We start from the raw sequence: 22962 nt of genomic DNA, 5'->3' as shown, positions 1-22962 counted from the left end.
AGTATTTGGGCTTGTCATACCATATACCAACATGGAAAGAGATGCAGTTTGGAACATGGGGAAAAACCTTTCCATATCCCAGATCCCCATCACTTGCAGGGTGATTAATGTTAATTCATCATTTTAGTAATGATATCCCACTTTTAAAGCCTTGGTTATTGTCCCTAACAAAGCTTCTCAGATGTAAGTACCTCCGAGTAAGGTAAAAATGTTTCTCTTTATTTATTTTTTTTTTCCTCTTGACTTTTTGTCTCACGGTATGCCTTTTCCATTTTTATTCTGCAGTTTGCCATGTGGGTGGATGCTGTTATATTTGTCTTCAGCTTGGAAGATGAGATTAGCTTCCAGACTGTTTACCACTACTACAGCCGTATGGCGAACTATCGTAACACTAGTGAAATTCCAATGGTACTAGTGGGAACCCAGGGTAAGTGCAGCCTTGATTTACAAATCTTATTGCTCTGATGGTATAGGCTGGTTCCAAGCCTCCTCTTTTGCATCAGTTCATCGGGATGGTGAGAGCTTGTGGATAAAACTGGCAATCAGTGGGGTGGTGGTCTCCCATCTGGACGTCCTTGGCTGGCCAGGGTGTTGCAAGGAATGGTTTGAGATGGGAGACAAATGTCCATGTGGTCCTCTTGGAACAGGGAGTATGGGACTTGAGTAATGATGATTTAGAAGAATATTTAAAAAAAAACCACACCAATTTTAGTGCTTGCCAGTCATGATGGTCTTCATCATCAGCAGGGAAATGCTGGTGTTGAATTTGGGGAGAAATGAATCACTTTTGTAACAAAGTTCTGAAGTGAGATTGCTCTCCTTTAACTTGGAGAGTGATCTTTAACTCTGGAAGTGATGACTTGGCATTCTGAGGAGGTGGATCAGGTTTCCAAAACCTTCAACACTCTGTGAAGAAACAGAACTAACCGTGCCCTTGCACAATCCCTCAGGTGTAACGTTCTTCAAACCAAATGGAAATGCAGCTTTTCAAAGCCTCCTGCAACAACCCCCCTCCAATTTTGTTTTTCCAAAACCCCTTCTGGAGCAGCAGCTAGCTGCAGTTGGGAATGGGGAAATGGGGGAAGGGAAAGGTACCAGCAATATTTCAGTTTCTTTTACATCTTGAGCTGTCTTTTGGATATTCCCTGCCTTGTTTTGGCAGTGCCTCACGTGAATCTTTCAGCAGTTTCCCACTTTGCTGCAGGGAGTAGACACACAAGAGTTGAGGCTGCTTTGCATGTTCCTCCTGTGATAATTCTTACCAAAAATGAGGAGTTCCTGCGTAGGTGCTGGACTTTGGAACTTTTCACTTTACAGAGCTGCTGTTTTGGAAGATATTTTTGTACAGATATTTTTGTGAGTGCCTTCACACTGAAGTATTGCACTCCGTGTATCATCAGGTATAGAGAGCTGCTCTTGTGCATTTTATTTTGGCCATATTCCCTTTTAGTGTATTCACCTCTGATATTGGTGATGCTGAACCTCTTCACTCCTTTTTGAATTTAATCTTTTCTCAGTCTTATGTTTGGAGGGCAGTTTGCTTTCCCCTGCCTGCCTGCAGGGCTGTGACACCAGCGCTGGGCAGCACCCCAGGGAGAAATTGCATCTGGGATTTAGGCGGAAACAGATGATGAAAAATGAAAAGGGAAGTAGGCACACAAAAAGTCCTAGGGCAGCAGAAACTGCAGCCAAAAAGCAGAAAAGAAACTGCTTTGAAGGGCCACGCTGTCAACTTAAAACTGGAGCTGAAAAAGAAGCGTCTCGAGATGAAGCTTGACACTTCTGTGAGGTGCTTCCCTTTCTGCACTTTGGGGTGTGCTTCTCCATCTGATTCTAGTTTTTACTAGAGAGGAATTTGTTTTTCAAAGTTCATTTTCTCTTGCAGCACTGATGCAAAGGGGATTTATTTAAACGTGGCTAAAGGTGGAATCGCCACTAATTCTGGGATTAAGCATCAGAGCAAAGTAAAGCTATATACCATTCTATATGGCTGGCTACACTCACTGTCAAACGCTGCAATGAACTGAAATATATGAAATAAATAAATAAATGCACCTGTTAAAATCATATTTGAAATATAGCTGCTTGACATCCAGCTTGTTGCTTTTCACTGCACCGAATTTGCTTCAGAAGCCAAACTTTTTGAAGGCAATGGTGTTGCTTATCAGTTGGTTTCTGGTTAAATGTTTTCAGCGCCCTCTGCTGACATAAAAAAAGAATAAAATAAAATAAAATCTGCTGTTAACTCTCCCAATAACTGCTCTGGTGTTATTAATTAGGTCTTGTGAGACGTTAGCCACAACATCAGTTGGGTTGTGGTCACGTCACACCCAGAACTGAGCCTCAAATACAGTGTTGCAATAGTCACTGATTTCATGCTCACCTTCAAGTGAGGCTGTTTTTCCGAAAGACAAAGGTAGTTTTGCTACCACAGAAAGTAGCAGATTTTAAGGAAAACTTTCTGAGCATCTTGAGACGCTAAAATCGGTACTTTTTGTGCTGAGGAGGTGACAGTTGCAGGTTGTGCTGCTGTCTCCCCTTAGAGCTTTTTTGCCACAGGTAATAATTACTGTCATACTCCTTGCTGGGGGTAAAAAGTTCCTTTTTAAGATTTGTTCATAGTATTATCACTTATAAATAGTCAAACTGTGTAACCTCTAACTGTAAACCTTCACTATGATGGAATAACCATGAAGAAATTTCTTCATTGGTTAGCATAATTTATATTTTTTTCCCCTGATGTAAAGTCTTTTCCAGCTCCTATGGATAAACTCTAGAAATTGGAGTTGAAAAGCATGCAGAGAGGTACAGAGCATCGTTATTTGTTAAGAAAAATACCATTTTTGTTGGCTTTTGTACTGTGTTCACACACATTAGAGAACATCCTTGGAATGGTTTTGGCACTTTAAGTTCAAAATCTTCTTTCACATGGAAGAAATTCCTTTATACTCTCTAAGATATTACCAAGCTTATGAGGGTGTTTGGGGCTGACCCGTTGGAGAGCAGCTCTGAGGAGAAAGACCTCTGGGAGTCCTGGTGGACAAGAGGAAGACCATGAGCCAGCAAGAAGCCAAGAAGGCCAATGGCATCGTGGGGGGCCTCAGGAAGAGTATGACCAGCAGGTTGAGAGAGGTCATCCTGCCCCTCTGCTCTGCCCTGGGGAGGCCCCATCTGGAGCACTGGGTCCAGTTGTGGGCTCCCCAGTTCCAGAAGGACAGGGAACTGCGCAAAGATGATGAGGGGCCTGGAGCATCTCTCTCACGAGGAGAGGCTGAGGGACTTGGGTCTTTTTAGTCTGGAGAAGAGAAGGCTGAGGGGGGATCTGATCAATGCTCATAAGTACTTAAAGGGAGGGTGTCCAGGGGATGGGGCAGGTCTTTTTTCAGTGGTGCCCAGGGACAGGACAAGAGGAAATGCGCACAAACTTGAGTAGAAGAAGTCCCACCTCAACATGAGGAGGACCTTCTTTGGTGTGAGGGTGGCAGAGCCCTGGCAGAGGCTGCCCAGGGAGGTGGTGGAGTCTCCTTCTCTGGAGACATTCCAACCCCACCTGGACACGTTCCTGTGGGACCTGCTCTGGGTGACCCTGCTTTGGGAGGGGGTTGGCCTAGATGATCTCCAGAGGTCCCTTCCAACCCCATACCATTCTGTGATTCTGTGAATGTCTTGTGGGTGCATTTAAATCAAGGTTTGAGACAGTCATTTCTGCTGAGTTTCCTGGATCCAGTCTTTGGTGTGACTTTGCAAGGTCAGCAGGTACAACCTGTGAAATACATGAAGAAATCTCCGTCCCTTCCCACCCCATGGGATTCTGTGAATGTCTCGTGGGTGCATTTAAATCAAGGTCGTTTCTGCTGAGTTTCCTGGATCCAGTCTTTGGTGGGACTTTGCAAGGTCAGCAGGTACAACCTGTGAAATACATGAAGAAATCTCCATTTTACATTAAACTGGCAGGTGTTTGCCACGTGTGCTGCGGGGTCAGGGGCAGGGGTTAGCAGAGAGCTTTGCTGGTGGCTGGCTGTGCCTGGGCAAAACACTGAGAGAATGGGTCTGGAAAAGGGGAGGGACCCAAAAAAAGCACTTGTGACCATTTTACATTAAACTGGCAGGTGTTTGCCTGGACCCGAGGCACAGTGTGTGCTGCGGGGTCAGGGGCAGGGGTTAGCAGAGAGCTTTGCTGGTGGCTGGCTGTGCCTGGGCAAAACACTGAGAGAATGGGTCTGGAAAAGGGGAGGGACCCAAAAAAAGCACTTGTGAGAAACTGGGGAAAGAGCTGGGCTCTAGATTTTTTTAGCTACAGGATAATTGCAACCCTGTACGACTTCCTTATTTCTTATCTTTACACTGACCACCCTGGTCTTAGCGTTGGCAAGGTGGTTTGTGTTGGGGTGACTCTGGAGACATTCCAACCCCACCTGGACACGTTCCTGTGGGACCTGCTCTGGGTGACCCTGCTTTGGGAGGGGGTTGGCCTAGATGATCTCCAGAGGTCCCTTCCAACCCCATACCATTCTGTGATTCTGTGAATGTCTTGTGGGTGCATTTAAATCAAGGTTTGAGACAGTCATTTCTGCTGAGTTTCCTGGATCCAGTCTTTGGTGTGACTTTGCAAGGTCAGCAGGTACAACCTGTGAAATACATGAAGAAATCTCCATTTTACATTAAACTGGCAGGTGTTTGCCACGTGTGCTGCGGGGTCAGGGGCAGGGGTTAGCAGAGAGCTTTGCTGGTGGCTGGCTGTGCCTGGGCAAAACACTGAGAGAATGGGTCTGGAAAAGGGGAGGGACCCAAAAAAAGCACTTGTGAGAAACTGGGGAAAGAGCTGGGCTCTAGATTTTTTTAGCTACAGGATAATTGCAGCCCTGTACAACTTCCTTATTTCTTATCTTTACACTCACCCCCCTGGTCTTAGCGTTGGCAAAGTGGTTTGTGTTGGGGTGGGGTTTTTTTTCAGTTGTTTAGTTGTTTTTTAAGAGAAGCATCATGTAAATTTAACACTTTCCCCGAGTGTTACAGCAATACCTGGTACCTTTTCTCCCCCCATCCCGTTTCTCTACTGAAAACGTTCTTGTACTTACAGACACGTTCATATTCTACAGGTGAAGGTTGCTTGTAAGCTGCTGCTGATGCTTTGAGGAGGTCTATAAATCATTTGCCATGTTGATAATCATCAGCCATTTGTTTTTATAAGTATCTTTTACATCAGAGCTCATGTTCTTTCACGTGGTTGGTTGTATTTTGCAGTTAGGGGCTTCGGTATATTTTTAAGGCAACCAAAAAGCATTTTAGTTTTTTTCCTGTTTTTTAGAGTCAGTTAGTGTGCTGGTATTCAGGAATATAAAATTGCAGTGACATGCACTACTCTTGTTTTCTAAAAATTCTGAAAGTCTTATGGTTTGTGCTTAGATTCGCTGGGATGGTACTGGTGCTGTTTTCAAACTATATTTACTTTTAAATTTTTTTTTTCCCTGCCATTGCTGTAGATGCTATAAGTTCCAGTAATCCACGTGTCATAGACGATGCCAGAGCGAGGAAGTTATCAAATGATCTCAAGAGATGCACTTACTACGAAACCTGTGCTACGTATGGACTCAACGTGGAAAGAGTCTTCCAAGATGGTAAAGATTTACTTCCTTCATCCAGCGTGTCACACAGTATTGTAGCTGGTTTTCTAAATATTGACAAATGTCTCCCGGCTCAGGTACTTGCCTGTTTTGCAAATATTCATTAATGTTTAATTAAAGGCGATGCTCGATTTTTAGGGATTTATTTTGTAATACCGGCTTAAGTGAATTAGAGGGCTCATTAGCTTAATGGCACGTGCATGGTGGTCTGTTCCTTACCAGCACCTTTAGTCTAAAGTATCTTAATCTACTTGATTTAGTCGTCATTTATTTTTCAGTTTTCTTTGGTGCTTGCTTTTAGCAAAATTTATTTTGATTTAGTGCTTGTGGAGGTGCAGAGAAGCTATTTGTGCGAAGTAGTTGAAAATTGTTTTCCACCCTTGAGAAATTCAGAATAAATGGAGAAAATAGGAATAGAGTAATCATGAGAAGTCACGCGTGGCATTCATGGGGTGTTGGAAGCTGGCACTCTTGTGTGTAGGTTTAGAAGGAAAGTAAGGTGATTTAAAACACCATTAGGAGGAATCTTCTAGTTTTCCATATCGGAGTCATTTGGGATCATCGTGTATCATCTCAAAAAAAGGAATATCAAAAGTGCTTTGGGACCATCTGTTAAATATTTTGGATCAGTTACCCTTTGGAATAACTTTTATGTTGGGAGAAGCTGTTCTAACTTTGTCTTTGCTGCATGAGATGGGCTTCGTGCACCCTCTAGTGGAAATTCAGCCGGGTGTCCTGGGGCTTTGCGGCATCCTGGGGGGCATCAGGAAGAGTGTGAGCAGCAGGTGGAGGGAGGTCATCCTGCCCCTCTGCTCTGCCCTGGGGAGGCCCCATCTGGAGCAATGGGACCAGTTCTGGGCTCCCCAGTTCCAGAAGGACAGGGAACTGCTGGAGAGGGTCCAGCAGAGGCTACAAAGATGATGAGGGGCCTGGAGCATCTCTCTTATGAGGAGAGGCTGGGGGACTTGGGTCTTTTTAGTCTGGATAAGAGAAGGCTGAGGGGGGATCTGATCAATGCTTATAAATACTTAAAGGGTGGGTGTCAAGAGGATGGGGCCAGTCTTTTTTCAGGGGTGCCCAGGGACAGGACAAGAGGAAATGGGTACAAACTTGAATATAGGAAGTTCCACCTCAACATGAGGAAGAACTTCTTTGCTGTGAGGGTGGCAGAGCCCTGGCAGAGGCTGCCCAGGGAGGTGGTGGAGTCTCCTTCTCTGGAGACATTCCAACCCCACCTGGACACGTTCCTGTGGGACCTGCTCTGGGTGACCCTGCTTTGGGAGGGGGTTGGCCTAGATGATCTCCAGAGGTCCCTTCCAACCCCATACCATTCTGTGATTCTGTGAATGTCTTGTGGGTGCATTTAAATCAAGGTTTGAGACAGTCATTTCTGCTGAGTTTCCTGGATCCAGTCTTTGGTGTGACTTTGCAAGGTCAGCAGGTACAACCTGTGAAATACATGAAGAAATCTCCATTTTACATTAAACTGGCAGGTGTTTGCCACGTGTGCTGCGGGGTCAGGGGCAGGGGTTAGCAGAGAGCTTTGCTGGTGGCTGGCTGTGCCTGGGCAAAACACTGAGAGAATGGGTCTGGAAAAGGGGAGGGACCCAAAAAAAGCACTTGTGAGAAACTGGGGAAAGAGCTGGGCTCTAGATTTTTTTAGCTACAGGATAATTGCAGCCCTGTACAACTTCCTTATTTCTTATCTTTACACTCACCCCCCTGGTCTTAGCGTTGGCAAAGTGGTTTGTGTTGGGGTGGGGTTTTTTTTCAGTTGTTTAGTTGTTTTTTAAGAGAAGCATCATGTAAATTTAACACTTTCCCCGAGTGTTACAGCAATACCTGGTACCTTTTCTCCCCCCATCCCGTTTCTCTACTGAAAACGTTCTTGTACTTACAGACACGTTCATATTCTACAGGTGAAGGTTGCTTGTAAGCTGCTGCTGATGCTTTGAGGAGGTCTATAAATCATTTGCCATGTTGATAATCATCAGCCATTTGTTTTTATAAGTCTCTTTTACATCAGAGCTCATGTTCTTTCCCGTGATTGTTTGTATTTTGCAGTTAGGGGCTTCAGTATATTTTTAAGGTAACCAAAAAGCATTTTAAGTTTTTTTCCTGTTTTTTAGAGTCAGTCAGTGTGCTGGTATCCAGCAATAAAGTGTAAAATTGCAGTGACGTGCACCACTCTCCTTTTCTAAAAATTCTGAAAGTCTTATGGTTTGTGCTTAGATTCCTTGGGACAGTACTGGTGTTGTTTTCAAATTATATTTAATTTTTTTTTTTTTTTTCTGTATTCAGGAATATAAAATTGCAGTGACATGCACTACTCTTGTTTTCTAAAAATTCTGAAAGTCTTATGGTTTGTGCTTAGATTCGCTGGGATGGTACTGGTGCTGTTTTCAAACTATATTTACTTTTAAATTTTTTTTTTCCCTGCCATTGCTGTAGATGCTATAAGTTCCAGTAATCCACGTGTCATAGACGATGCCAGAGCGAGGAAGTTATCAAATGATCTCAAGAGATGCACTTACTACGAAACCTGTGCTACGTATGGACTCAACGTGGAAAGAGTCTTCCAAGATGGTAAAGATTTACTTCCTTCATCCAGCGTGTCACACAGTATTGTAGCTGGTTTTCTAAATATTGACAAATGTCTCCCGGCTCAGGTACTTGCCTGTTTTGCAAATATTCATTAATGTTTAATTAAAGGCGATGCTCGATTTTTAGGGATTTATTTTGTAATACCGGCTTAAGTGAATTAGAGGGCTCATTAGCTTAATGGCACGTGCATGGTGGTCTGTTCCTTACCAGCACCTTTAGTCTAAAGTATCTTAATCTACTTGATTTAGTCGTCATTTATTTTTCAGTTTTCTTTGGTGCTTGCTTTTAGCAAAATTTATTTTGATTTAGTGCTTGTGGAGGTGCAGAGAAGCTATTTGTGCGAAGTAGTTGAAAATTGTTTTCCACCCTTGAGAAATTCAGAATAAATGGAGAAAATAGGAATAGAGTAATCATGAGAAGTCACGCGTGGCATTCATGGGGTGTTGGAAGCTGGCACTCTTGTGTGTAGGTTTAGAAGGAAAGTAAGGTGATTTAAAACACCATTAGGAGGAGAATAAATGGAGAAAATAGGAATAGAGTAATCATGAGAAGTCACGCGTGGCATTCATGGGGTGTTGGAAGCTGGCACTCTTGTGTGTAGGTTTAGAAGGAAAGTAAGGTATCTTCTAGTTTTCCATATCGGAGTCATTTGGGATCATCGTGTATCATCTCAAAAAAAGGAATATCAAAAGTGCTTTGGGACCATCTGTTAAATATTTTGGATCAGTTACCCTTTGGAATAACTTTTATGTTGGGAGAAGCTGTTCTAACTTTGTCTTTGCTGCATGAGATGGGCTTCGTGCACCCTCTAGTGGAAATTCAGCCGGGTGTCCTGGGGCTTTGCTGTCTAGTGTTTCTTGTTAGTAAATTTCTTTTTGAATGCTAGCTATAATTAGATTTTATAATGATATATTCCAAGTCGTGGTGATTGTGGATCTTTGTACAGTCTACTTCTCTTCCCCCCCCTCCCCAACACACAACCCCAACTCTCAGGGACCTTTTGAGAGAGAAATCTCTTGGCACAAAGCTAAGTGTGATAAACTTATTTGTCTCTCTGCTAAATTTCAGCAGTAAGTAGAAAGGATTGAAAAAGATTGTTGTGTTTGAGAAATATCAAGGTTTTGTTTTACCTACATGGCAGCCAACCAACCGTTTATCGTTTGCCAATAGGATTAGGAATGCTTCTGTATAAATGTGTTACAGTTGCCAGACATGTCTGGGACTTAATCCAACTCCTGATCATTTTTGCTGTTTATTTCAGCAGGAAATAAAGCGACTTCTTAACCCCATTATGCGAGGGGATGTGAATGAAGGGTGCAAGTTTGTTAATAGGGAGTGCTTGACTAAATGAGGCTTGATTTCTGCAACTCCGGGATGTTCAGGTTGAATGTAGGCTTAATGATGTTTTTATAGTCTATATGCAGACCTTTGAAAGGCAAAGGGGGGAAGAAAAGTTTTCAAGAAAACTTCCAAATTCTCCTTGCTTTAGAAAAAGGTTGTGAAATGTCACTGTAATGTGTATATTTGGGAGGGTTGCCACTTGGCACCAGCCAGGCTGTAGATGCTGGCTATATCAATCACCATTGTTTTAATGACCATTAATAGTGTGAAAGCCTTTGACTAATGACAATTACTTTACTTTTTCGGCAAAAAAATAGTTTACTACTTTGGTGAAAGTGTATTCAATAGGAAATTAGAGCTAGTGTGATGAAATGTATGCAGGTTTTACACACTCGCTGCAATTTTGTTCCAAATTGTGTGTTGATAGGCATGGAATTTAAAATGTATATAACCACACCTGATGTTCTGCAATACAACCTTTTGAGGGACAGTCTCTTAGGTCCCCCTCAATGAACTTTTGAGCCCTTGCTCAGAAGCAAGCAGCACACAGCATGGGTTAATAACTTCTCTTTGAGTTCAGATTCTCTCCAGAATAAATGAAGTCACTTATCCAACATCAGAAAGCCTAGTCTGACTTGGAAAAAAAACCATGTATTGATGTAAATATTGTCAATGGACAAGGAAAAGAAGGGATGAGGGGCAGGAGGAACAGTCTGACATCTTCACATAGTGTGGTCTTAAGTATCTCTTACTGTTTGAGGAAACCTTGAGTCCTTGCTAGTAGCCTTCATTAAATAAACTACATTTTTCAGCAAACTTGAAAGGAGTACAGGCCAATTAATGCATTTCATTAATAGTTGAATGGATAAGATTGGTTTTTTATTGTGCGTAGCTGAGGAATAGTAGTTGTAGACAGGTTAGTAGCTGTATGCAAGACACAGAGCTACTACACCTATTAAGACTACTTTCTCTGTATTGAAATTGTTTTTAGAATCATAGAATTGTCCAGGTTGGAAGGGACCTTTAAGATCATCGAATCCAACCATCAACCTAACTCTGATAAAAAAACCTCACTAAACCATGTCTCTAAGCTGTGTCTTCTAATACTGTCCCTGGAGGTATTAAACTTTGCTGCCAGCTGGATGGATATTTCCTCTTGGGATTTAGGGTTAGGATTTAATAGCTATTTGTTATATTCCAGGGTAGGTGATGCTTGGTGTTTAGATGCTGCAGGTGTTTGGTGGGTCACTGAGGCTATTTCAGCCTGTTGACCAAGGCTTTGAACACTTCACTTTTTTAAAATTTTTAGAATAATGTTGATGGCCATGGGTTGTGTATTGTAGGTTTTTGATGTTGTTGTTGTTTAAATGTGGATATTGCAGCAGATGCAATAGGTGAGATTGGGTTTGGTTTAGTTATGTCAACTTTAGTGCTCTCATTTTGCACACTCCTATTTTAGTCAAGTCAAACACTATGTGATGGCTTGCATCAGCTGGGATTTACATGCATAATTTCTGATCCAAATGCACCCTGTTCTTCCTCTCCCCTTTCTGTTTTTCAGGAACTTTGAATTGCCAGTGATTTGGTAAAACTGAAACTGTTCCGTAAACTTCCATTGTCCTGTCACCTGTCCCTGTTACCAGTTCAAGTTACAGTAGACTTGTCTCTAACACACCAATTACTAGTTCGGTTACAAAGGGTGCTCTTTTACAAGCTTTTTCTAAAATCTTTCTTGTTTCTGTTTTGTGCCTCAATGTGATGTAGACCTACCTTTCTGGGGAAGAAATTGGAAATGACATTGAAGGGTCTTTTACTCCATTGCACACGCGTTAGAAATTAAATTTCTAATTTTTTCACTCTGTAAATGGCTGCTTATTGTAACTCATTTCCTATTTTCCCCACAGTTGAGTGGTAGAATAATTTAAATTGAATGATTATGACTGCTTATTGTAACTCATTTCCTATTTTCCCCCACAGTTGAGTGATAGAATAATTTAACTTGAATGATTATGATGATGAAAACGCTGCTTTCTTTAGTTAAATCCAAATACATTGTTTACAGTGCTTGATTACAGTTGATAAGCTCCCTATTGATTGTAACGGTATAGAATCATAGAGTCATTTAGGTTTGGAAATGATGGTTCTAAGATCATAGACTCTGTAGGTTCATATTTTGTAATAACAAACTGCTTGACAGTAATATTTCACTTTCATGCACAGAAACTTTTTGTGAAGGTCAGTGTGTAGTTAATGTACATCCATGTGGTTTTTGAGAACTGGTTTTTAATGCTTGAAGAAACTGAAAACTAATTTGTAAACAGTAGATGTCAGGATGGTTATTCTTAGTTCTTTGTGCGTATGATCAATCACTCGTTTTCTGATGACCCTAATAATAATTTACAAATGAAAGTGCCTAATTTGTAGTGTCATAGAGCCTGTAATTTCCCCAGTGTGATAAGGATTCAGGCATCCTGTGAGGTGATGGTCAGCTGTTTTGTGTTAAAGTTTGTACCCTAAAGTGACGCAGGATTTTGAACGTTTTTAGAGGGCTGTTTGTAACTTTTAGCATTTTCCCACTTTGGTCTAATCTCTGCCACTTTGGAGTCAGAGCTGCACGAGCAGGCTCTGAATGTCAGGCTGAAATAAAAAAAGAAAACTTCCAGGTGCCAGGGAATTAGCTTAATAACGTGCCCAATGATGGAGGGGGATCCCGCTTATCAGAATGGATTTTATCAATGACATTGGCAATGATTATTTTAATATTTCTTGTCAGCACAGTATTGTAATGACTGTGTACTGCCCCAGGATGCCTTCTTAATGATTTTAGCCTTATTGAATTAGCTTGATGTACCATTAATGCATAAGAATGACTTTTATTTTTGTTCATGATGTATTCATAATTACATGTCTTTCCCTGCTTTACGTTCAGATTTTCTTTGACCCATTTAACTGTCTGCTGTGCAATTTTCTGACATGGCAGAGGAGAAGCAAATATTCAAATATTTAGAGGAGAAAATTTTACCATCAATAGAGCTTGCATCACTGGGTGTGAAACAAAAGGGTTTGAATGTAATTTCCATTCAGAGTTGAGCTGTTAGTGTAGTTTAGTGGTCCACTTTGATCACTAGCAGGTCTACAACCAAAGCAGAAGATATTTAGGTCTTTCAACATAAACTTTCAGGATGGAGATACCCTTTCTATTGCTGTGGTTACTTCTCTAACTCTGTATGTGTGAGGCAAAACGATAGGGCCTGGAGAATAAATCTTTTGAAGAGCAATTGAGGGAGCTGGGACTGTTTAGTTTGAGGAAGAGGAGGCTGAGGGGAGACCTCATCACTCTCTACAACTACTTGAGAGGACATTGTAGAGAGGTTGGTGCTGGTGTCTTCACACAGGTAATTAGTGACAGAACGAGAGGGAATGGATTCAAGCTGCAACAGGGTGGGTTTAGACTGGACGTTAGGAAGGAATTCTTGACAGAAAGAGTGGTCAGACACTGGAACAGGCTGCCCAGGGAGGGGGTTGAGTCCCCATCCCTGAATGTGTTGAAGAGTCGTTTAGATGTGGTGTTGGGGGATATGGTGTAGGGGAGAACTTTGTAGAGTGGGGTTGATGGTTGGACTCGATGATCCCAAAGGTCTTTTCCAACCTGAATGATTCTGTGATGGAAACCTACTGGTCAGTCATGTGGGTATTACAACTTCAAAAATTCTTAATTTCCAACCTGAAGGGCTTGCAGCTGGACCCGCTTGTGTCGTTGGTAGGAATACACAGAGCTGTATTTCTGTTGCATCTGTGTGTATATAGACACGTATGTGGTGGTGTCTGTGTGTCTATACACACACGTGTCAATATATGTTCTGATGAGCCCTGTTTGGAAGTGATCTCTGCAATATCAAGGTTTAGAGCCCTCCTGTCTAGGTACTGTTGGACAAACCACGGCCTCTGAAGGTGCACTTGGTGGTAGATTTTTGACACAACTTACTTGTCTCAGATGGCAGTGACAATGCCATCCATGCTATGTCCCTCTCAAGAAGAACACATCGGTTAGGGCTGGGGTTTATTTGCTCTTCAGGTCTGGTTTTTAGTCCTTTGGCATGTGCCCTAAACAAGGGAGAAGGTGAAAGCTCAAACACCCCATTCTGTTGTGTGAGTGCTATAGTATATGTATATCACGTGAATCATCAAACACAGATTTGGGAGATTTTACCTCTTATGGATGGCTGTAACACAGGAATTTTGAAATAAAAATGCCCAGAGCAGCAATAAACCTGTGGATATTGAGGCAGGAGTTACAGGTATGTGATGGCAGAGCCCATTGCTGCCTCACAATTTGGACCTTTAGCTCTGGTGTTGTGCTGTTGCTTGTGGATGTTTTATTGGCAAATTAAACTAATCTTTTATTATTGCTTGTGTCTGTCGTGTGTAAACATTTACCAGAAATATTTTGTTTCCAAATCCTGTTTTTAATGTTGTGCTGGACAACTCCATCTAAAAGGGGGGGGACCATGAAGTACAAATTCTTCATTAAAGGATAGAAGATGACAAATTAATCCTTGTACAGGCGGATGGATAGTGGGGAGAGGCTGTCACTTGCTATCAGTATTATCAAGTCAGCTTTTATAGATTTTTTTTTCATTAGGAAATGTTAATCAGTCTAATGGGAAGTAAATAAAGTCTCAGTCCTATTCTGCTGAGGGCTATTTTAGGAAGGGGCATTATTCCCTCTCGCACTGGATATGGCCCGAAGGTGGTTCATTGGGGAGTGGGAGGCTGGGGCAGTGGGGAGACTCCCCAAAATGGGGTGCAGGGCTGGGGAACAGGTTCTCTGCCATTCCTCCTGGAATTCCTTGGATTTCAGAAGGGCACAGCAGTGACCTGCACCATTGGCAGTGAGGTGCTGCCCTGATTGCTCATCACATCATCCAGTCCATCTTGGGGAAACTTTTACACGCTTCTCTGTGCTGCAGAGATATCTGGAAACAATTTGGGTTGTTAGTTCTAGATATTTGTATTTTCCTTATTTTTTTATTATTACTTTTTTTTAAGTAGGAGCAATAAAAGGGATGTAATTTTTCTCCTTAGTACTATGGCTTAGCCTGGGGCAACAAACAGCCAAAGGCTGGTGCCGGTGAGCCCAGGTGCCATCCCAGCTGAGAATTTGGGGACAACGAGCTTGGTAATTCGTTAGTGCTGCTCATTAGGGGCAGTATTTCTACACCTGGTTATTGCCCTTAAATTTGACCATCAGTGACATTTAAGATGTTAGTCTTCAATAGAGGTTTCCCAAATTTCAATTTTTCTTCGTTGTATGTGGGAGACATTGAGTTTTTTCTTTTTAAATGCCTTGTGTACTTCCCAATTTAAAAAAAAAAAAAGTTATTAAAAATCAACCAGAACAAGCCATACCCTTTGGTGGCAGCAGGACTTTAGCTCCAAAATGCAGTGGAACAGCCCTTCCCAAGACCTTTGGCTTGCTGGAAGATGTGTCTCTGCTTTGTCATCCATCTCCCCCAGGAACATGGGGTAGCCAAGCACAGAAGGGGTAGTTCTCTACTCAGGTAAATTCTTTACTTGAATACCTCCATGTGGTATTCTTTCTTTTCCTTTTTTGTATTGCTTGGGGAAGAGATAGCAAACTTTAGGTGTTAATCTATTTTATAGAGAGTCTTCAGAGAATTTTCTTCTGAGCTTTGTGTAACTGAATCAGAAAATTCAAAGTATTTAGTAATGAAAGTCGGTAGAAAAAAAATACACAAGTCTGATGCGGCTTGTCTTGCAAAGTCTGTTTCTGCATATGTTTTATTCTAAATTTGATGTTATTTTAGTGTGAAACTTTGCCCTTACTCTTACCTGCACATAACTCATATGCACCATTAATAAATAAGATGATTTAGTCTGTGCAGTTCTGGAAATTGATTTCCATTTAGTCTTTCAGACCCATACCCTTAGATGGTGTGTTCTCCACCAGTTCTGATACCATCCATCAGACTTCACATTGTTATGGGAGGGTCCCATGTTAGTTGGTAGGAGGAGATCATTATGTCACATTGTTATGGGAGGGTCCCATGTTAGTCAGTAGGAGGAAATTATTCCTGCCAAAGCAGGGCCACCCAGAGCAGGTCCCACAGGAACGTGTCCAGGTGGGGTTGGAATGTCTCCAGAGAAGGAGACTCCACCACCTCCCTGGGCAGCCTCTGCCAGGGCTCTGCCACCCTCACAGCAAAGAAGTTCCTCCTCATGTTGAGGTGGAGCTTCTTCTCTTCAAGTTTGTGCCCATTTCCTCTTGTCCTGTCCCTGGGCACCACTGAAAAAAGACCAGCCCCATCCTCCTGACACCCACCCTTTAAGTATTTATCAGCATTGATCAGATCCCCCCTCAGCCTTCTCTTCTCCAGACTAAAAAGACCCAAGTCCCTCAGCCTCTCCTGGATGCTCCAGGCCCCTCATCATCATCATCTCTGTAGCCCTCTGCTGGACCCTCTCCAGTGTAATTATTCAATATCTGAAGTCAATATCAGATAGATATATCTGCTAATGCAAACTTGAAGAAAAACCCCGGGGCAGGAAGCATCATGGTTGTTTGATGGTCAATTGCTCATTATTGGTGATAGGCCTGAGGGCGAGAGGCTGCAGCCTCTCCTTTTAGAGGCTTTTACATCCTTTTAGAGGATCATGTAAACTCTGTTTCAGAGACATAAAATGTTGTGAGCTCGTTTGTGAAGTGTTTTGCAATCAGTTAGGAATCGTTTGCCTTTGCCACTTTGCCTTACCACTGAAAACTGAAGTCAAAACACATTCTGGAAAAGGCAGAAAGTTTGAAAACCCCTTATTTTTTAAAAACCTCTGCTTTTTTTGCAGCTAGTATTGTAAACTTGGGAGATTTTGTTCCTGGATGTGTTCTGCCTCACTCGAGTATGCATTCAGTACCATGAATAAAAGGGGATTTTTGTTGTTGTCCCACCACGCACACTTATTTTTCCTCCCTCAAATATTAAAAATTACTGTGGAACATGTATGTGTCAGTGATGTCTGTATCATAGCCATAAATTACATTTTAGCTCCGTGTGCTGGTGTGGATATAGGCACTCATCTGAAGGAAGGTGATGGTTCTTTCTCTGTGCAGGGAGGTTGTGTTCAGGTTTGTAAGTGTGTCTGAAAAGATGACACTATCTGCTCTCTTTTTTTTTTTTTCTTAAGCATTGAGTATTATTTCCAATCTATAGCAATCCAGTACTGATTTTTTTAAAAATGCAGGATATTGTAGATATAAGCCCCTCTGAATAAATGGCATTTTTTCATATCATGCTTTCAATTGTTTTGTGCTTCACTTTTAATTTCTAATCTCTTCTTGCTTTGTCATTTTACGGCTGGGGTTACACGTTTGTGTTGCTGTTGGGTTTTGTACCTTGGGAAAATAATGCTGCTGCTAAATTGTCTTGCCTCTTGCAGAGTCTTATTCTCAATAGAGGAAAAAAAGAAGTAAAAAAAAAAACAGAATAGAAATAAGTCAGCTGTCCTGTCAGCTTAGCAGAGGTTGAATTCTGGAAAAAACATCCCCTTTGCTATATTTTGTCACGCTGTGTTTCCTGGTGGAGCTGGTGACAGAAGCTGAAAAGAGCAGTGGCAATTTCTTGGATTCTTTTTGAGCCAAGTGACCTGAAGAGCAAAGGGATTGCCCAGCCAGTAATGCTGTCACAGCACGGCTGCTGGCAGGGCTCCATCCCTGGGGATGTATCCAAATGGGAGGATTTAAAAAAAAAAAAAAAAACAATTAAAAAAAAATTAAGTAGCGCTTGGTAATGTCTGTTTGGGAGATGATTCCTCAGCCCTGCTTTTTGTAGTTGCTAATGATGCTGTAATGGAGGGTGGTGGAGCTGAGCACAAGGTTAGATAAGACCCAAAAAGGGCTTCAGCAAAGTGTGAGCTTCTTAAAGTGCCAGTTTACATTTTCTTTATTAAAGCAAAAAACCTTTTTCTTGCTTGCATCTGGTCTAAGAGACCCATCTAAACGGTGGCTTCTTTGCTGCAGTGTGTGGGATGGCCTGCCTTGCTGGCAGGTCTTCCATGCTCTTCCCACTGCTGGGCTCATTATTACGGTGTGGTTGCTTAATCTGATATTTTTTTTTCCTTATTTTTTATTTTTTATTGCCAAATCTTCAAAAGCATTCTTCTTACAGCATGTGTTCTCTAGAGCTTGTCCAACAAGCTCTCAAATACAGAGGGCAGCACAAAACATCCAAAGCTTGATTTCTTTAATTATCCCCAATACGTTCTCCCTTGCTCATTGGTTTTACCTGCCTTTTGTGGATTTAACTTAAAAAATTTTTGGCACAAAATGACTTTGCTGGCTTAGCACTGTTGAATGAAAGAATAAGAGCTAACGTGCAAGGTGTCTGCTCTTCAGACAGATGCAAGGGAGAATTCCCCCTGCTATAAAACTGAGAATAACACCAGCCTGCTCAGAGCATCAGCGGGGGGTTTTGGGGACACCTGGAAACAAAACTCTGTGCTGGGGTGTTAGAGCAAAGGCAGGAGGCAAAAATGAGCCTGGGGAGCCTTGTGAGACTTGACTTTGGGGAGAGCCCTGGCACTCACTGATGGGTTGGTGCGTGGTGCCATGATATCTCTTGCCATCCCTTGAGATTCCAAAGAGTTGCTCTTATATATTTGTTATTTCTGGCATACAGCCTACCGAAGCTCTTTCATCTGAGTGTCAAACGCAAAACTCTCTCAAAACGCTGATTTTTTCCATTGATATCTCTTAGTTTCTATACTTTTTGTCTGTTCCTGGGTGTGTTTGCAATGTATTTAGTAACATTTATTAAAGAGAATCACTCGCTCTTTCCTCTTCTAATAAAGGGATGCTTTTATCTGAGCTATCAAACACTTAGAGCTGGTGTAATAAACATAATCCTTTTGTAACCTTCTCTGTTGTGTAACAAACACAGTTGAAACATCAAAGTTTATCATTAGCATAGATTGTTCTTCAGAAGTGACTCCTGAAATGCATTGCAAATCGTTCCCTTTCAAGGGATCCTTATGCATATGCAAATCCTATTGAAGCTCTTGGCTTCTCTGGGATTAGCACTTTGTGTATTCAGAGTTTAAAATGCATGGGGGTGGTGTGTGTAGTAAGACAGAATGAGTATTGGCATGAGTCTTCTGAATTCCTACGCCAGAAAGCATCCAGCCTTGCTACCGAGTTTAAAATACGTGGGTTTTCCTCACTCTGTAGGAGAATCCTTAAAAGAATTGCGTAGATTTTAAGTTTAAAAGTGGAAGTTTGGTCTGATGAGGTCGGTTGCAGTGGTGGGTCCTTGGTGTTGCAGAAGAAAACTTGTCACCATTAAAAGTGGAACTTTTCCTTCTTCCCACTTAAAAAAAAAAACCCAAAACCAAAAACAACACGTTTTCATCCTGTAATCTCATGATGTGATTTTCATCAACATTGAAGGTGTAGTGAATTTTACCTGTAGGCTACTCAGGCTTTAGAGAAGATGGGATTGCCCTGCATGTCATCCAGTCTTAAACAGTGAGTTTCTTAACATGTAACTTTATTTACTGGCAGTCATAAAGTCTTCTGGTGGATGGTCAGGCCCGCTAAGTTGGGTTATTTTGAGGTGCTTGTCAAGGAATATACACCTGACCTGGATGCAGTGTTGGGTTAGGGAAAGCTCTTGGCATCCGGGCATCCCAAATTTGGATAATTGGTAACTAGTGTGAAGTAGCCCAGCTGTGTGCTTTGGCTCTGTTTGCTGTTGTTTGGTTTTCTTAGCTTGATGGGTTTTTTGGTTTTTATTTTATTTTATTTTGGGGTTTTTTTTGGCTGTTTATTGATAACCCTTGAATGAAAGTTTCCTTTTTTAAAATTTCTTTTGTTCCTTACACACACACATGCACATACATACAAGCCTTAATTTCCAGCAGAGCTTCTTCTGAGGAAGACAGTCACAGAATCACAGAATCCCATGGGGTTGGAAGGAACCTCTGGAGATCATCTAGTCCAACCCCCTGCCAAAGCAGGGCCCCACACAGCAGGTCCCACAGGAACGTGTCCAGGTGGGGTTGGAATGTCTCCAGAGAAGGAGACTCCACCACCTCCCTGGGCAGCCTCTGCCAGGGCTCTGCCACCCTCACAGCAAAGAAGGTCCTCCTCATGTTGAGGTGGAACTTCTTCTATTCAAGTTTGTGCCCATTTCCTCTTGTCCTGTCCCTGGGCCCCACTGAAAAAAGACCAGCTCCATCCTCCTGAGACCCATCTAAGCATTGATCAGATTCCCCCATAGTCATCTTTGTCCTTACAATGGTGGGGTGACATCCATCTGTACCTGGATCTCCCTTGACTGAGATGAAGTCCTTGCTATGACTTCTGAAATCCAAGATAAAGGACATAGACTAAAAAACTAGTAGTTCTGTCAATAAATGCATGAATGTATATTCGTTAGGTTTCATTATAATAGACCCCAAGATTTCCAGGCACACAAGATACCGCTGTGTTGGGTACCTTCTGGAGTGTCTCACCACGTGCGTGCCCTTTGAGAAGGCTGAAGATGGTTTTCAGAGTCACAAAAACCAATTTTAACTGTAGAGCTTTAAGAAAAAACAAATCTTTGCTGATCTGCACTTAATGAAAGAACATTACTGGCAGATGCTGAGGGAAATATCTTTTCCATAGAAGATTGGATTTTGTGCTAAACCTTGTTAATATTAATAAAGACAGGTCATTACTGATTTTGAGTCATATACGCAAGCTCCAAGAGGTGCAGTGTGTTAGTGGTGCTTCTGTTGGAGATACTTTTATATAAAAAATAAAATAAAATGTGAGGAGTAAATCAGCTTGAGTTTAGCATACGTACAATTGACTTGCTCTCATCATTTATGTATTTTCTGATGGCTGATACAGTTGCTTGTGTCTTAGGCATCATAATTTACAGTCTCACGGAAAGGTCTGCTTAGATTTAAGCTGTGCAATAGTGTAACTAATGAGAAATATCGGAAATTTATAGCACTTGATGATTGATTGGATAAGTACCTAGACATTAATTGAAATCTGGAGACTCCCAGCTGTCTTTCAGTTAAAAAAATAAAATTTTGTTGGACAAGCGAAACTATTGCTTCATAGTATTTTGCAAGTGCTTTTCATGTTTATGGAAAACATGGTTAGTTGGCAAGGAGGAGGCTGCTAGGTTTTTTTTGGCAATTTGCTAGTGCTTAGGTAACTAGTGTGTGATCTGTAATCACCTGCAGGAGCTGATTAATTTGTACCTACAGCAATATTGCATAGCTCTGTATTTTACAATCAGTGTGACTTCGGTTGTCTTCTCCCAAGATTGTGCATTTTGACCCCAAAATCAGTCCTGTAGTCAGCAGTTTTGGCATATCTTCCCTGCCCAACTGTTGCGTGATGGATTATGTGGATTATCTGGATAAATACTTTACTTTACTCTCTCTATTAATAACGCCGTTGAAGCGACCATCTCTAAAGAGATGGCAGAGCTTTCTTCTTGTGCTGTCATTCTGTAAATGTACCATTCTTGCTGGAGCTTAGTCTTGTGAAAATGTCTAAATTTTCCCATTAAGTGCTTAAAAAGTAATAAAACTAAAGCCATTAGCCTTCACTCGTCAGATCTGTATCAAGAGAAATATTCCTCAGTGCAATAAATCTGATCAAGTGTTCGACATTTATATCATTGGAATTCATTCTCTGGAAATGGACCTTTAAAGGTAAATTGCATTAAGTAGGGCAGTTTAAATTTTTAATACAATCTTATTGTAACTGTTAGCAAATGATTAAAGTGCAAAGGGGGGGCTTATGTTTTGTGAGATTTATGTGAAATGCTGTGTGATGCTGCAACTCCGGCGAGTTACTGCTTCTATGACAGCTGAGTGTGCATAAAAGCCACAAAAAAAAATAAAATAAAGAATTTAGCCTTTAGTAATAGAGTCGATGAGTTTATGTCTGCTATTGGATTTGTGGAGATGTTTTTTTTGGAATGGGATTTATTTCACCTGTGAGTGAAGCAGCGCTCCTGGTAACAATAAGCGTTATCAGTTCTGATGGGAATGAGTGTGTCTGGGAGGTGGGTTTTGATGGCTCAATGGACAATGAGCTCATCAACTGAAGTGTTTTATTTAATCTTATTTAGATCCTTGGTCATTTGTTCTGAGGAGGTTTTTTTTTCTTCAAAGTAAAACAACATTGGTGTATTTCTTGATTTTGATGGTGAACAACGTACATTTACGTGGGCTCCCGAAGCGTTGGTGTATTTGTGCATCTTCTGGATATTGCTGTTGGGTTATTGTTGGGTTTGCTTTGCATTGTATACATGTTCTTACACTGTAACTCGGTTTTATACGATACAAAACTGGGAGGGGTGGTTGACACCCCAGAAGGCTGTGCGACACTCTAGTGAGACCTGGACATGCTGGCGAGTTGGGCAGAGAGGAACCTGAGGAACTTCAACAAGGACAAGCGTAGGGTGCTGCACCTAAGGAGAAATAACCCCCTGCACCAGCACCTCTGAGGAGAAAGACCTGGGAGTCCTGGTGGACACTAGGATGCCCATGAGCCAGCAATGGGCCCTTGTGGCCAAGAAGGGCATCCTGGGGGGCATCAGGAAGAGTGTGAGCAGCAGGTGGAGGGAGGTCATCCTGCCCCTCTGCTCTGCCCTGGGGAGGCCCCATCTGGAGCACTGGGTCCAGTTCTGGGCTCCCCAGTTCCAGAAGGACAGGGAACTGCTGGAGAGGGTCCAGCAGAGGCTACAAAGATGATGAGGGGCCTGGACCGTCTCCCTGACGAGGAGAGGCTGAGGGACTTGGGTCTTTTTAGTCTGGAGAAGAGAAGGCTGAGGGGGGATCTGATCAATGCTTATAAATACTTCAAGGGAGGGGGTCAGGAGGATGGGGCTGGGCTTTTTTCAGTGGTGCCCAGGGACAGGACAATAGGAAATGGGCTCAAACCTGAATAGAAGAAGTTCCACCTACAACATGAGGATGACCTTCTTTGCTGTGAGGGTGGCAGAGCCCGGGCAGAGGCTGCCCAGGGAGGTGGGGGAGTCTCCTTCTCTGGAGACATTCCAACCCCACCTGGACACGTTCCTGTGGGACCTGCTGTGGGTGGCCCTGCTCTGGTAGGGGGTTGGACTAGATGATCTCCAGAAGTCTTTTCCAACCCTATATCATTCTGTGATTCTGAAATTTAGTTTAGGAGTCAAAATGATGGGTTTGATTAAACATATGCATTACAGCTTCTCTGCCTGTGAAGTTTGAATGAAGTTTGGCATTAAAAACATGGAAACAAAAGAGAACCAGTATCCCAATGGCAGAACCACCTGGACAGATTATTTCCAGTACATTTTGGCTGTAAAATGAATTTTGAAGCGTGTTTTGA

The 22962-nt window shown here is 42.1% G+C and overlaps 1 protein-coding gene across 1 annotated transcript in view; it reads left to right on the top strand.

The window, feature by feature from the left end:
* Positions 1-285: 285 nt before the first annotated feature.
* The window catches only part of AGAP1 (ArfGAP with GTPase domain, ankyrin repeat and PH domain 1), a gene marked incomplete at its 5' end in the record, with an annotated part of 313414 nt that continues 290737 nt past the window's right edge, over positions 286-22962 (top strand). Inside the window, 3 exons of the mRNA XM_014961995.1 lie at positions 286-427; positions 5484-5618; positions 8076-8210. Of these exons, the coding sequence (XP_014817481.1) occupies positions 286-427; positions 5484-5618; positions 8076-8210 (412 nt within the window). The remainder of the gene's footprint in view (positions 428-5483; positions 5619-8075; positions 8211-22962) is intronic.

Source organism: Calidris pugnax, unplaced genomic scaffold (genome assembly GCF_001431845.1).
Source record: "Calidris pugnax isolate Ruff unplaced genomic scaffold, ASM143184v1 scaffold357, whole genome shotgun sequence".
Taxonomy (NCBI): domain Eukaryota; kingdom Metazoa; phylum Chordata; class Aves; order Charadriiformes; family Scolopacidae; genus Calidris; species Calidris pugnax.
This window is presented reverse-complemented; position numbering and strand designations above follow the sequence as displayed.